This window comes from Lissotriton vulgaris, chromosome 6 (assembly GCF_964263255.1).
Source record: "Lissotriton vulgaris chromosome 6, aLisVul1.2, whole genome shotgun sequence".
In the NCBI taxonomy this organism is placed as follows: Eukaryota; Metazoa; Chordata; class Amphibia; order Caudata; family Salamandridae; genus Lissotriton; species Lissotriton vulgaris.
This window is the reverse complement of record NC_141694.1, coordinates 1,556,434,473-1,556,448,581: the sequence shown is the minus strand read 5'-3', so window position 1 is coordinate 1,556,448,581 and position 14,109 is coordinate 1,556,434,473. Positions and strand designations below refer to the sequence as shown.

Here is a 14,109-nt window from a genome sequence, read left to right as displayed (position 1 = left end):
TTCTTCCCTAACCCAGCGATGTTCCAGCTTACTACTGATGTGTGGCAATTCCTGCGAGCGGAGGTAGCCTCCGCGGGGGGGGGGCACATTAGATGGTTGTCAATCGTTGGAATTCAGAGGGGAATCAGAAGAAAGGGGGGAGAACCTATTAGTGAGTAAGATCCCTGCCCCCTGGCTGCCAATGTGGTGTACTTGGATGGGTGGGACTACTACGGGATTGGAGCTTGCCCGCAGTAAGGCCTGTTGAGTTTGGTAAGATATATATGGAGGGGCCCTTGTCCAACCGGCTTTATCAGGGTGTGGGATGGGGGGGTGGGAAGATCTTGTCTGGGGGTGTGTGGGAGGAGGATAAAAGTACCCTAGTGGGAGTGGTCTGATACCGTCACCGACTAGCTCAGAACCATCCCATAGAAGAGTGTCTGCCAGGTTTCCTCTGTCAAAATTAACAATAACACAATCCCCAGGAATACATTTTGCCCTCCTTCCCACCCAATCCACCCTCCTAGCAGCTATAATGTGTCTGCCCACATCCACACTCCCGCTGCTGAACTGTGAGCACCAGTTTCTAGTTCTATTCAAAAGCTCATGTTCAGTTTCGATCTGTTGTGGTTTGAGACGCGGGATCCCAGTCAAGATAACAACTAAACGGGCAGTCAGCAAGAGGATCACAATCAGACTCCTCACCCACGCACACAAGGCTCTCCAAGACTTAGGCCCCGAATACCTCAACAACCTCCTCTCGTTCTACACGCCAACCCGCCAGCTCCGCTCCGCCAGCCTCGCCCTCACCACCGTCCCACGGACCCGCAGAGACACCACTGGAGGAAGATCCTTCTCCTACCTGGCGGCAAAGACTTGAAACACCCTCCCCACCCACCTGCGACTCACCCAGGACCATCTCTCCTTCAGGAAGCACCTCAAGACCTGGCTTTTCGAGCAGTAGCTCCCCCCCCCCCTTCCCAGCGCCTTCAGACCCTAGCGTGTGAGTAGCACGCTCTATAAATGTTATTGATTGATTGATTGATTGGTCCGATTGGTCCTCCAGGCTTCCGATGTCACCCTCCCTTTTTTCACGCAGGGTCGGGTCTTCAATTTTTACATCAAGCAGGAGAAGTTCAAGATGCTGACGCAAGATCAGGTTCTTCAGGTGCTGCAGCAGGAAGACTGGATGGTGTTGAACGATTTACAGGATGCATATTTTCACATCCCCATCCTGAAGTCGCATCAGAAGTATCTCCGTTGTAGGATCTCAACACTACCAGTTTTCAGTCCTTCCATTCAGCTTTACTTCTGCACCTTGGGTATTCACAAAGGTGATGCAGTAGTTGCAGCTCATCTCAGAAGGTCGGGGATACCGGTATTTCCCTATCTTGACGACTGACTGCTCAAAACGAAATCTCCAGAGTTGGTGCTACATCATTTGCAAATAACGGCTTGCTGTTGTTCGACTTGGGTTTTTCAATAAATGTACCCAAATCTCATCTGCTAACCTCTCGGTGCAACCTGTTCATAGGGGCAGTACTGGACACTACGGTGAATCAGGCCTTCCTGCCTCCTTAGAGGATTCTATACATCCAGGCTATGATTCCATTGTTTCAAGAAGGAGCTGCTGTACCAGTCCTGAAGGTGATACGCCTGCTCGGTCTGCTCGCTTTGTGCATACTTTTGGTCAACTATGCACACTGGCATATGAGGGCACTCCAGTGGTGCCTCTGCAGACAGTGGTTTCGACACAACAGAGATCTCGGGGAAGTGGTTAGTATCTCCAGAGACACTAGGGTGGATCTGTTATGGTGGATTGTTGCAGGCAACCTGTCTCAAGGGAAGCCGTTTCAACCTCCTTTTCCGGCCTCTGAAGGGAGAGGCTACCAGAGCAACTTTGGGTTCTCATCCAGGAATTTGTGATTCAAAATATTTTTTTAAAAACAGGAAGCAGTAAGTCTTTGAAGGACATACAAAAACACATAGAATTCATATTCGGAAAACCATAACTGGAGGAAAAAACATCAAGAACAGCAGAAAAACATGAATGGAAAATATAAGGGTAATAAACTTTAAGTAGTGTGAAAACAAAGCAAATCTTTGGTTATAGTGGCCATTATGAGACACTGAGGGAAGAATGAACGAGGACATCAGAGAAAAGTCACTGTTGTTTGCATATATATGGTGCTCTTCTTTCATAAAATGAAAATTCAGTGTAAGATGAGCTAACATTTGAAGCTGTTGATTAAAAGTACAAATAAATGGATTTTCTTAAGAAGTGGTGTTCCTATTAACATGTGACGGTAAAATAAAAAAAAATCTCATATACTCACTCACAGTTAAGAAAGAATTATGTGGTGTACTTTGCTGCTGTTTATGTTGCATATTAAGGGTGAGATTGGTTTGAGACAGAATAGTGGGATCCCCTTTGATCCACCACATAGAATATTTAGGCAGGACACACTCCGACCACAACCACCAACTACTGACACTTATCTGGGAACCTAAGAGCCCGCCTGCCACCACATGGAGACCACAAACGGCTGCACTTGAAGATTCATCTTTTCGCTCCCCCCCTGGGCACGTCGAACCTCGAATTTTTTTAGCTTAAGGAGGACACAGCAGGAAATGCGCTCATAGAATGGGAAGCTTTCAAAGCCACGATAAGGAGACGATGTATGGGTTTGACATGGAACATACGCTAGACATTCACCTCCAGTTTAAATAAAATAGAACTTGAGCTGCTGCGTCATAAGACAGAAGGGGAAGGTGAGGGTAGAGACAGTCATCTTCTGGAGGCGCTGCGCACACAAAATACGGAGTTGATGGAACGCCTCCGCTGCCATAATTACAGCACACAAGCGACCCGTGCTCACGCCACTGCTGATAGCGCAGGTCGACTCCTAGCTTGGCTCATCCGCCAAGAACAGGCCCGCACACCGAAAATTGTGCTGCACCATGGCGCAGGGATTCTAGTGCACACACAGTGAGACATTCACGAGGCCCTGACGCATCACTACCAGCTGCTGTACCAATCCCAAAGTCACCATATGCTGCACTCCCTCTCGACTTTCCTCGAGCAAGTGCAACTACCTGAGGCGTCGCGGTCGCAGAATGAGATACTTGATGCTCCGATTTCGGCAGAGGCGATTGCAGAAGCAATTATGTCCCTGGCCACGGGGAAGACCCCGGGACCAGACGGATTCCCGGCGGAATATTACAAGGCATATCAAGTGTCATTGGTGCCACAGGTACGCGTCCTCTATAAGGCTGTTGTAGATGTGGGGCAGCTCCCTCCCACGGTGTGTGAAGTGCATCTGATAGCATTGCCCAAACCGACAGTGACCCAGCAGATATGGGTTCATACCAAGCCATCACCCTGCTCAACACTGACTATAAAATCCTAGCAAAAATCCTGGAGGACAGGCTAGCACAGTTAGTCCCCGCTCTGGTGCACTCTCACCAAAATGGCTTTGTGCCATCCCGAAGCACCTCGCTCAATCTGCTTCGCTTTTTTCGAGTCGCAACCTACTCCATGTGCGAATGGCCGAGAGGTGGCTGCCTCGTACTCGATCTTGAGAAAGCATTTGATTCTCTTGAATGGAATTACATGTTTTCAACCCTCGAAAAATACAAAATAGGCCCTGATGTTTTTTTACAACTAACCCGCTTACTCTATACAAACCCTGTGGTGAGGGTGAAGCTGGGGCCATAAGTTTCAACTGCCATCCCGGTGCACCGTGGGACGAGACAAGGTTGCCCGTTGTCCCCCTCCTTTTCGCGCTCGCAATGGAGCCACTAGCGGAGTCACTAAGAACACAGCTGCACAATGGCATACCGCTGGGTGATGGCACACATGTGGTGTCGCTATACGCAGATGATCTGTTAGTCTACTTACGAGACATTACTCCGGTTCCAGAACAGCTAGCCCAAATCCTCCGGGAATTTTCAGCTATATCATGGTTAAAAGTACATGTCGCTAAATCCAAACTATATGCCTTTAAAGAAGATTGCTGCGACCCGGCCTTCTACTTAATGGCGTGAGAGTGCAGTGGAGCGCAGACACATTCCGATATCTGGGCATACGCTTGTATCGCCAGCTGCTGGACCTTTTCGATGGAAACCTAGGCAGAGCGCTGATGGCGGTGAGATCCCAGATGCAATTCTGGAGTACGCTCCCTTTCGCAGTGGTCGGTAGAGTGGCACTGCTCAAAATGGTGGCTTTGCTGCGATTCCTGTACTACTTTGCCCATCTGCCCATCTTTGTCCCTGCCTCCTTGTTGGCCACACTGGAAAAGATGAATAGAGACGACTTTATCTGGGGTCCAAATTGGCACAGGGTGGCAATTAAAAAAAACTATATCTGCCCGTCAACCATGGATCGCCAGATGGATGGCAGACCGTCAACGCGACGACAGGGCGACCACAAGTCCCCCATATGCGCTCCCCCAGATCCTCATGCTCTTCCACCCTGGCATGCCAGTGAGGCCCCCTGAATCCCACTTCCTGAACGTGGCGTACAGGTGCTACCGCTGAAGCCTCTACCTCACTCGGGGCCCAACACCCTATCCTCCTGCGCTCCCCCTGGAAGGTGCTTCTACGGGCCGGGCAACATTTACAGCTGCTGAGCTACAACATTGGCATGACGCAGGGATACAAACTCTATGTGATCTCTATTGCGAAGGCTTGCTTATTCCTTACACCACACTAGTGGCCGCCGACGAACTCTCTGCAGGGCAATTCTTCCTACACCATTCATTGTTGGTTACGTTAACTGTGAAATAGGGAGATCTTGCAACAGAACCACCAACACATCTCACTATACAGTATATTCATGTTATGGGACCTGGTAGGCACCAAATGCGCTGGTTCGCGGCCTCACTATGGCAGCATACAGCGGTAAATGTAGACCCCCTCCGACACAAATGGAAGCACAACCTGGGTCGACCATTCACAGATAAAGAATGGGGCCGGTGCTGGCAAGTCCAGTTTAGATCCCCAGGAACGCTAGATTTAGGCAAATCCAATACTACTAGCACAGAGAGCATACCTCACACCTCCCAACATCAACAGATATTTTCACCATGCAGACTCCGCCTGCCCCAAATGCGCTACCGTGGATGCAGGCTTGGTGCTCATGCTCTGGGGCTGCACCAGTCTGAGCGCATACTGGGAGGGGGTGGAGACCACACTCCCTGCCTGCACCGATAGAGAGATATACTTTGACTGGCCAAAATACCTACTACACATATTCCACAGAACGCAAAACACTAAAGTCACCTCCATGTTCCTAGATCTGGGCATGGTGACAGCCAAGAGGCCAATCACCAAAAGAAGGAAGGCAGCCGATCCCCCACATATACCGGTATGGAGGCTCTCTACCCTTGCGTGCGCCAGGGCTGAAGGTATAGCCAGCCGGCGCGAGGAAACTACGATCTACACAAGTTGGGAAGTGATTCTGGTGACATTGCAACAAAGTGTGGATCAACCCTTGCAAGCCCCTGACCTGGTGGGTCCATCATCCCTAAATCGCACATAAGCTTTTGATCCATTGACCTTTGCTGTGCAATGACAAGCTGATGCACACGTGCGCCAGACTCAAATTACCAAGTCAATCAGTGGGAGTGCGTACAGGGACACGCACATTCACAATTACAAGCAGCCATGTGGGGCAGTCCCAGCTCTCCTCCAAGTTTTGTACCCTGTCTCCCTTGTTTTATTTCCCCCCTTCTATTATCAAGAGCACAATACGTCAGAGGGGCCTCAGCTGAACTCGATCCGACGTGATACTCGCAATGTAATAACTCCGTAAAAGACATATGATTTAATGAGCCATATATGCTGGGTCCAGACAAATGTAAGTTGTATGTTCCACCATCTTGTCATACCCGCTGCAGGAGCATATAAAAAATACACTGTTAAGATTAAAAATGGTATCAAATATGTTGCTACATGTTGTAGCAAACTGTCCGAAATGGAAATGTGAAACTTAAAAACTCAATACACGTATACAGAAAAAAACATGTTCACTAAACATTACTGCCTAGACAGCCAAGTCCGGAGAGACAGCTATTTTGGCTGTTCTGTTCTCTAGGATTTTCTGGTGTAATCTTAGTTCGTAGACCCACCTCCGGCGTTGGCATTGCTGGGGTATGCATTCTAAAGGTAAGGCATCTACAACTACAGTCTCTTTCAAATGAACAAGTTGCTTACCTTCGGTAACAATGTATCTGTAAGAGACATATGTTAGTTATAGATTCCCTACCGCCCCACTCATCCTCCCCGTTCTGTGAACTGACTCCTAGGGATAGGGACTCCCTTCCAGGGCCCTAGTTATGTGCGCCAGTGGTCAGTGTCTTGCATGGCTCTGAGCTTCTGGCGTGGAAAGTCGCGTCAGAACTGAACTCAGCGCGCAGGAGCGGCGTCTAAGTTGACACCGCAATTTCATTCCAGTGACCACAAAGACGGACACTGAGTCAACTTACGCCACCTACCAACGCGCCGGGGTACTGCTAAAAACAAACTTCCGGACCCAATGTGACGCTTGAGAGTAATTCTATGGTAAGGAATCTATAACTGACATATGTCTCTTACAGTAACATTGTTACCGAAGGTAAGTAACTTGTTCTTTAAGAGCAGGCAGTGCTCCACGAACGAGAAAGGCTGAGAGGCAATTCACAAAATCTTCAAATTACAGTGCACACAAAGCAAAGTTCATTCTGCAGGGGTTGTGAGTTATGTTGCACATTTTTATTTTCCAAAAGTCCTTTGTACACATGTGGAAAACAGCCAACTTGTTTCACCGTTTACAAGGGCTTTTTCAGGGCAAAGGTAAGGTGGCCAGATTGGTGTGTTAGTTTGTAGAATCCAGCAATAAGTGTTATTGTAAAACATCCCTCTTAGTGGACGTTGTCTCCACACATGAGGCCTAAGGCTAGTAATGAGTACCCTTGTATCTGCAGTCCAAATAGAACGTACGTCGTCTCCGATGGCGAAAAACTAAGTCTTATGGCAATATTAAGCCTCCAGTGTACTCCAATAGAGTACTTGGACCGCTGCCTGCTCTTAAAAAATGAAAAGAAAACTTTAGATTTTTCTTTTTGAAACTCATTCTGTTTTACTTTAGGAAAAACGGGCTGCATTAAAAAAAAAAAGATTGCCTTATTTTTAAATGCAATCACAGACCTGGTGGTCTGCTGACCCCACCAGTCCACCTTCCTGTGATTTTTGCGATCCCAGTGGGTTGAAAACCAAAACATATCTTATTAATATTGATGAGCTAGGTCTATTTGCGACCCACTGGGAATTTACAAATGTGTAAGACACATATTTGTACATTACTGTTTCTGATTACCTAATAGTAATTCGCAAAAATGTGCTATTTGGCAATCGCGAACACTTACCTTAATACTCCTGGCCCCAGATGTACAAAGCGACAGATTGCAAATAGTAGGAGGAAATCACACATGGATAATTTGTGCGATATCTTTGTATATTTAAGACGATCTATGTCCTAATGGTTTATGTCACAAAATCTCCAGTCACAGGGGGTTGCAGATCAACCTGCCTAATTAATTTTTTTAGGCAATTTGCTATTTGTGACCTTCTGTGATCGGCTACAACTAAAGAAATGGTGGCTTCCAAGGACTTGCAGACTACCATCTCTGTGTATGCATCCCAAACAGGATTTTTTTCCTTCAAAGCAGCCTTTGTTCCTTAAGGGTACCACAGCTTTTTTAAGGTTCCATTTGGGTAATCCTCATGGCTGTGGCAAGGTGCCTGAAGGGTACACCTTCCCCTTTGGGAATCAGTTACCACCTCCTTTGAGGTGTCGGTAACTGATCAATGAACCACACAGACATACAACATTGAATCTTTTTCAGGTAAGAAGACCCCTTTCACTCCCAATCCCGGTTGCGACTCGGTATGGGTAAGTAAACCAATTTTGTGAAGCATAAATGCTTTTCCGATTCGCAGAATGGGTTTCATAATACCAAAGAACCATTTTGCCATTAGGAAACCTATGATTTTGCAAATCGCAGGGTTTGCGATCACAAACTGAATTTCTATATTGGGCCCTTTCTTTGCAGCTGAGTTAATTATAATAAAAGGACCTGGAAACGGATTAATTCTAAAGTGGGCACAAATTGCCAGAGTTAAAAACGCTGATCAAGAGGCACGTCATTCTGCTTTGTGGAATGTGACATAGCTCCTCATTTGGATTAAAAGCGATGGATATGAAGTGCTGAAACTTGCATTATAAAAAAATCGCTGGTGTAGCATTCCAGCAGTTTGCCAGATATATGATTATGGTGGACAATCAGGCTTTCAAGAATGATTCTGTCAGTGACTTCAGCATGACCATCCTTTAGAGGACACGTACTCGATTGTTTGGCTTCTTACTGTCTCGTGATTCTCTGTTGATGCTCCTCATGTGATTCTTGCTCTCTCTTCCAGCTTCGCTCTTTAGAATTTCCCCCAAAGAAGCTCTTTGGCAACAAGGATGAAAGAGTCGTCGCCGAGCGGCGGAGCCACTTAGAGGTAAGTCGTGAACCCTCCCAGCTGTAGAATGTGCTTCGTTTGTGAAGATTTCTGTCTGCTTGACCAAAAGAAACGTTCCCATCTGGCCGAAGTTAAATGGCCCTACCTAATGTGTAGAGGGGGCTTTCGCTTCATTTAGCGCAGGAGAGGACAGCAGTGCTGCAAATCTCAGCCTAATGAAGCGAGCATCTATAAGGAGCCGTTCACACTGCACAGAAAGACTAGATGTTGGGGCAGGTCAGGAGCTGTTGCACAGAACAAGAAGAAACGGGCCGAATGGGGAATCGTGGCCGCTGTAGACAGATGGTCTCTAATGAGACTGAAGCTCAGAACACGCTTCATGCTGTAAATTCGGAGTTCATTAACGCCGGTGGACTGTATCAAATGGCCTGCAAGCTGGGAACATGCACTCCGAAGACTTAAATGTTATGCAGTTCTAATTTTGCCCTACTTTTGAAATTGCACATTTTAGTAACTTGGAAGCGTCTATTTTTTCGAACAGATGTGCTTTGTTTAGACGTGTTGTAAAATATGCATGTTTAAATGGATTAAAATTGAAACCAGTAGATTGTGCATCTTTTCGACGCTGAATTTATATTGCATAAAAAGGGAGCCCAAAAGCCTATGGTGCAGGTTTTTGTTCCTGGGAGGCAGCATTGATAATAGCTGTTTTGAATTCATCTCTATCACCATAAGAAGCAGAAGCTGGGTTGTTAGCTGAGGGAGGTCAAACCCTACTGAAGCAACAGCCACAGTCCTTGTCAGGGTGAACTAAAAAAAGTCACTAAATTAACCTGTGGTAGCTTGGCCCAAAAGCAGTCAGACTTAACTTCGAGGCAATGTGTAAAGTATGTATGCAGTACACAAACAGAAATAAAGTGAAAATACAACACCAAAAAAATACCACACCAATTTCGAAAAATAGAGGACATTTTAATAAATTATTTGAAACCAAAAATCCATTTAGTACAACTGGAGACATGCAATTTTAAAGATTTAGTTAAAAGCAGCGCTACATGGCGCTAAGCACCAACTGAAGGTATCTGGTCGTGCTGGACCGGGACAAATACACAAGTGCAGGCCGAACGTGAGGGAGCGCAGACCGGGCACAGCACCAGGTTTGGCTCCCTGAGAATTGCACCTTATGTCTTTGGTGCACAGTCTACGTGGTGTTGCTCTACTAGGCTTCACATTGTCCGGCGTCTGTTCTGAAGAAGCTGTATGGTGAGGTTATTGCATGACTTTGTGTCGGTTCTGATGAGCTGTTTGGCAAGGCTTTATCGGGCTTTGTGTCGCTATGTGTCAGTTCCAATGAAGCTGGCAGCTGTAGTGGCAGGCTGTGCAGAGCTTTTCATCACTCAGCGTCGATTCCAACGAGGCTGGCAGCTGAGCGGCAAGGCTTTACGTCTCTTTGCATCGGATTTGGTGGAACCTTCAATTAGGCCAGGTGGAGCTTTCTCCGATGCCAGCCAAGGGCCTGGGAAGGCACCACTAGGGGATCCGGATATTTCTTCAGTGGAGGCCAGAATGATTAGGGCAGGTCCAGTCGCAGGTCCAGGCAGGCCGTTGCAGGGCGGCCTCTGGAGCTTGTTGTGGCGCTGTAGCTCTGACAGGAGTGCAGTCGCTGACCCTTGCAGTCACTCCAGCCTGGGATGAAGGGTGCAGGTCGAGTCTACCTTCTCAGCAAGCAGGGCAGGCCTCAAGCAGCTATGTGTTCTTCTGTAGTATCCACATGCCCAGGAGTGTACTGAAGAGTAGGGTTAAGGGTCCCCTTTTATACCTGGTGCCCACCTTGTAGTGGGAGAAGGTTCTGGAGTTTCCCTTTCAAAGGCTATTCGAACTACCTGCTTTCCTGCCCTGGTTCGAGTCTGTCTGGAGGCAAAATAGGCTAGTGTGAGGTCCTTTGTGCCTGAGCTGAGCCAGTGCCTTTGAAGTGCAAGTGTGGTAGCGGAAAGCCAAGCTCCTTTATCAAGTCAGAGATGTCCCATCCTGCCAAATCACAGGACTTTATTTGTGATACTGTCTAGGAGGGATACACAAAGGCCAACAGCCCCTAGTCATGTGACCCAGTAACATGCTGCAGGCACCAAATTGTTAGGACAAGAAAATGCCAACTTTCTAAAATTGGCATTTTTAGAAGTGTGACTTAACCACATGCGCGCTGTGCTTATTCTGCTGGAATGCTGACTTTTTTAAAAACCCATTGTTCATGACGAGCTGGGCTCGTCATCAGTGTTTGAGGAGGCTACACCATGACGAGCCCAGCTCGTCATCAGCCTCGAAGGGGTTAAATCTTACGTTACCATGAAGAGGGTTTTAAAGTGCAATTCCTCAGATAGCAACCATGACTTTCCCCACTTTCTCCCAACTAAAGTTATCACTTATTAAATGTATTATGGCAACCCACTGTTCTCCAAAGAAGAGTTAGACCTTGCAGTAGTTAAAGGGAAGTTGAGTTTTTCACTACCAGTACATAGTGCAATCTTTTTTAATGCAATGCAACCTGCCCTATGGGGTTTTTAAGGCATTCGCTAGGAGTGACCTATATTTAGTAAACAGAAAGGTTTAGGCGTGGCAGAAGAGTTACTTTGCCACAATGAAATGGAAGTTTAAAACTGCACACACAGGCTGCAGTGGCAAGCCTAGGACATGTTTTAAAAACGATTCAGAAAAGGGGGTGGTGATGAACAGAGTGTCTGAATTAAGCAGACCACTCTTACCCAGTCCAAAGATCAGGGCTTGATCCATCACCGTTATTTATCTCACTGCACCATCCCAGTTCAGAACCTGGCTATATGCAAATCAGTCTGTCCCTGGCCCAGTGCATCATGGGAACAGGGCAGACTAAACTACCAAGCCAATTCTTCACCAGAAAGGAGACAAGCTACCGGGGACCGGTTTCTGGCATTTCAGCCGTCGTCGGCCCGGCTTGCTTGAATCCTGATGGTGCAGTGAGAAAGGGACTCATGTTTTAAAAAGCTACTTAGGAGGCTGGTACAATCTGTGCTGCATACGCACTAGAAGTAATTAATTTACAGACCCTGGGTACCAGGTATACCACTCTACTAGACACTTACAATCAAATTAAGTGGGTTAATTGGGTGTAAGCCATTTTCACCTTTTTTAAAAGAGGGAGCACAAGCACTGGTTGGAAGTGGTAAAGTGCACAGAGTCCCAAGGCTAACAAAAAAGAGTTCAGCAAAACTGGAGGAGTGAAGGCAAAACATTTGGGGAAAGACCACCCTAAGGGCCTGATTTAGATGTTGGTGGGATTGTCGCCGTACCGCGGCGGCAGCGATCCCAAGTTCTCCGTCAAGCTGATGGCTATCCGCCTGCTGTATTTAGATGTTGCAGCAAGAGACAGGAGACCGCTGCAGCAGCGGTCTTCTCTGCCAGCTGACAGCAATCTGTCATGCCAGCTGGTTGGCTCTGAGCCGCTTTAGATGTTCCCGTTGTGCTGGCGGTGTTCTGGTGGCAGTGTCTTGATGGAGTGAGGCCATGGTGGTGTGGAGACAGGTAAGTGCTACTCATCATTATCTTACTACACATATATGTTGTGAATTTGTCACAATTTATATATAGGTAATGTGTGTGCCCCTTTTTGTTACTTATTGCATGCCACACAAACAACATACACACTATTGAATGCATGCTCACAAGCACCACAACAACAATATATTTTTTTAGTGTCAATACAGGTGTGTTCATTTTACCTTGACAATTAGGAAACTGAACACTACTCATTACACCTAAGAAAAGTACACAAGGCTACAGCAATTGTCAATGCATTATACATAGGACATGTACAAGTAGTTTACTGCAGATCTCAGATACAACGGCGTGGTGGAGTCGGTGCAGCAAAGGAGGGACCTGTACAATGGGGTCCAGAATGGAAACCGAAGTGGGAAACAAGAAAAAATTTGTTTTACCTAATTTCTTTTGAGTCTGTCAACTTGAAGTTGGAGGGATTCCCACCACGGCAGAAAGGCACATGGTAAAAGGGATGGCAGAAATCTGGGCGGGAGTCCTGCCGACAGCCACTTCTGCTTGTATTGCCGTCGACATTGTTAATAATCCCTGGCGGAGTCGGCAGGACTGTGGCGGTATTTCATCTATTGAACAGCCAACATCTAAATACGGCGGGTGGACTGCCAAGTAAGAGAGCGAGAAGACTATCGAAAAAGTTTCAGCGGGACGCGATCTACCAACATCTAAATCAGGCCATAAGCCTGAAAAGTCTAACAATTTGTGTTAGAACTGGGGGTCTCTAGTTAGCAGAGGTAGGCACATTTGACCAAATAGGGACCCTTGCATCGAGGCAGGCTAAGGGGGTACACTTCTAAAATAACCCCTACTCAACCCCTTGTTAGCTTGGCATGAGCAGACAGGCTTATCTCAGAGGCAGTGTAAAGCATTTTTGAACACATACAGTAATACAGTGAAAACACTACAGATGGACACCACACCAGTTTAGAAAAATAAGTAATCTTTACTAGACTTAACACAAGACCAAACAACAAAAATCGACAATACTGTAAACAAAAATAAACGTAAAAATGGTAGAAAATAGTTCAGTTCAATATAGATGGTAAATGCGACACTTTACTCTCAAAGTACCTTGGATGCGTCAAGCAATACAAACAAAAGGGTCGCAGGGAAGGAGATGCATCGGTTCCTTGCATCGGGGGAGGTGGTGCGTCTGTTCCTTAATGCAGCGCAGGAGAGGTGACGCGTCAGTTTCTTACTGTGATCTAGTGTGATGCGACAAGATGGCGCCTCGATGCAATGTGACGATCCGGTGCGATGCGAGACAATGGCGCCTAGATGCGATGCAACAACGTTGGATGTGATGCGTGTATGCCCGACAGCCGTGCCGCGAACTCTGTAACTTTTGAGCCGCCATGCACTGCGACACGCTTCTCCAGTGATGCGACGGTGGCCACTGCGGCGGCAGCACGCTTCTCCTGTGATGCTTCACGCTTCGTCGATGACGCGACTGCGAACAGCTGCAGCTGCGGCACGCTTCTTCGGCGATGCAACTGCTGCGGCCGCGACACGCTTCTCCTCGTAGCGTCATGCTTCCAGCTCCCAGCAACTCGCAGTCTTCTCAGAGGGACCAAACAACAGTAGGCACCTCCCTGCAGGCAGAATTCCACAGAAAGGGAATTCAGGGGAGCTGGTGGTGAAGCCTTGTATCCCTGAGACTTCAGGCAGGAGGTAAGCTCAGTTCAAGCCCTTGGAGATTCTTCTTCAAGATTGCAAAGTACACACAAAGTTCCTTTCTCCTTCCTTGGCAATAAAGTAACCACTGCAGGCCAACTCCAACAGCACAGTACAGGGGCAGTCTCCTCCTTGCAGCTTCCTTGGTTCTTCTCCTTGGCAAAGGGTCGTCTTGATTCCCAGAAGTGATCTAAAGTTCTTGGATTTGGGTCCCCCATTTTATACACCAAAATCCTTTGTCTCTGAAGGCAGAGAGTGTCTGTACCTAGTCCAAACCAGTTCTGTGCAGTCCTGGAGCACTTTGTTTATAGGACCCCTTCTTTCCTTTGACAGTGTGGGCCAAGGTCATCAGACACACCACAGGAG

At 47.2% G+C, this 14,109-nt stretch overlaps 1 protein-coding gene across 2 annotated transcripts in view; it reads left to right on the top strand.

Annotated features, from left to right (window-relative positions):
- KIF16B (kinesin family member 16B) overlaps window positions 1-14,109 on the top strand; it is a 1,618,961-nt gene that overhangs the window by 1,595,202 nt on the left and 9,650 nt on the right. For both annotated transcript variants that reach the window (XR_015296683.1, XM_086927730.1), the window contains exon 25: window positions 8,440-8,523. Coding sequence is in view for 1 of the 2 variants with exons in the window: in XM_086927730.1 (XP_086783856.1) it covers window positions 8,440-8,523 (84 nt within the window). In the remaining variant the exon portion in view is untranslated. The remainder of the gene's footprint in view (window positions 1-8,439; window positions 8,524-14,109) is intronic.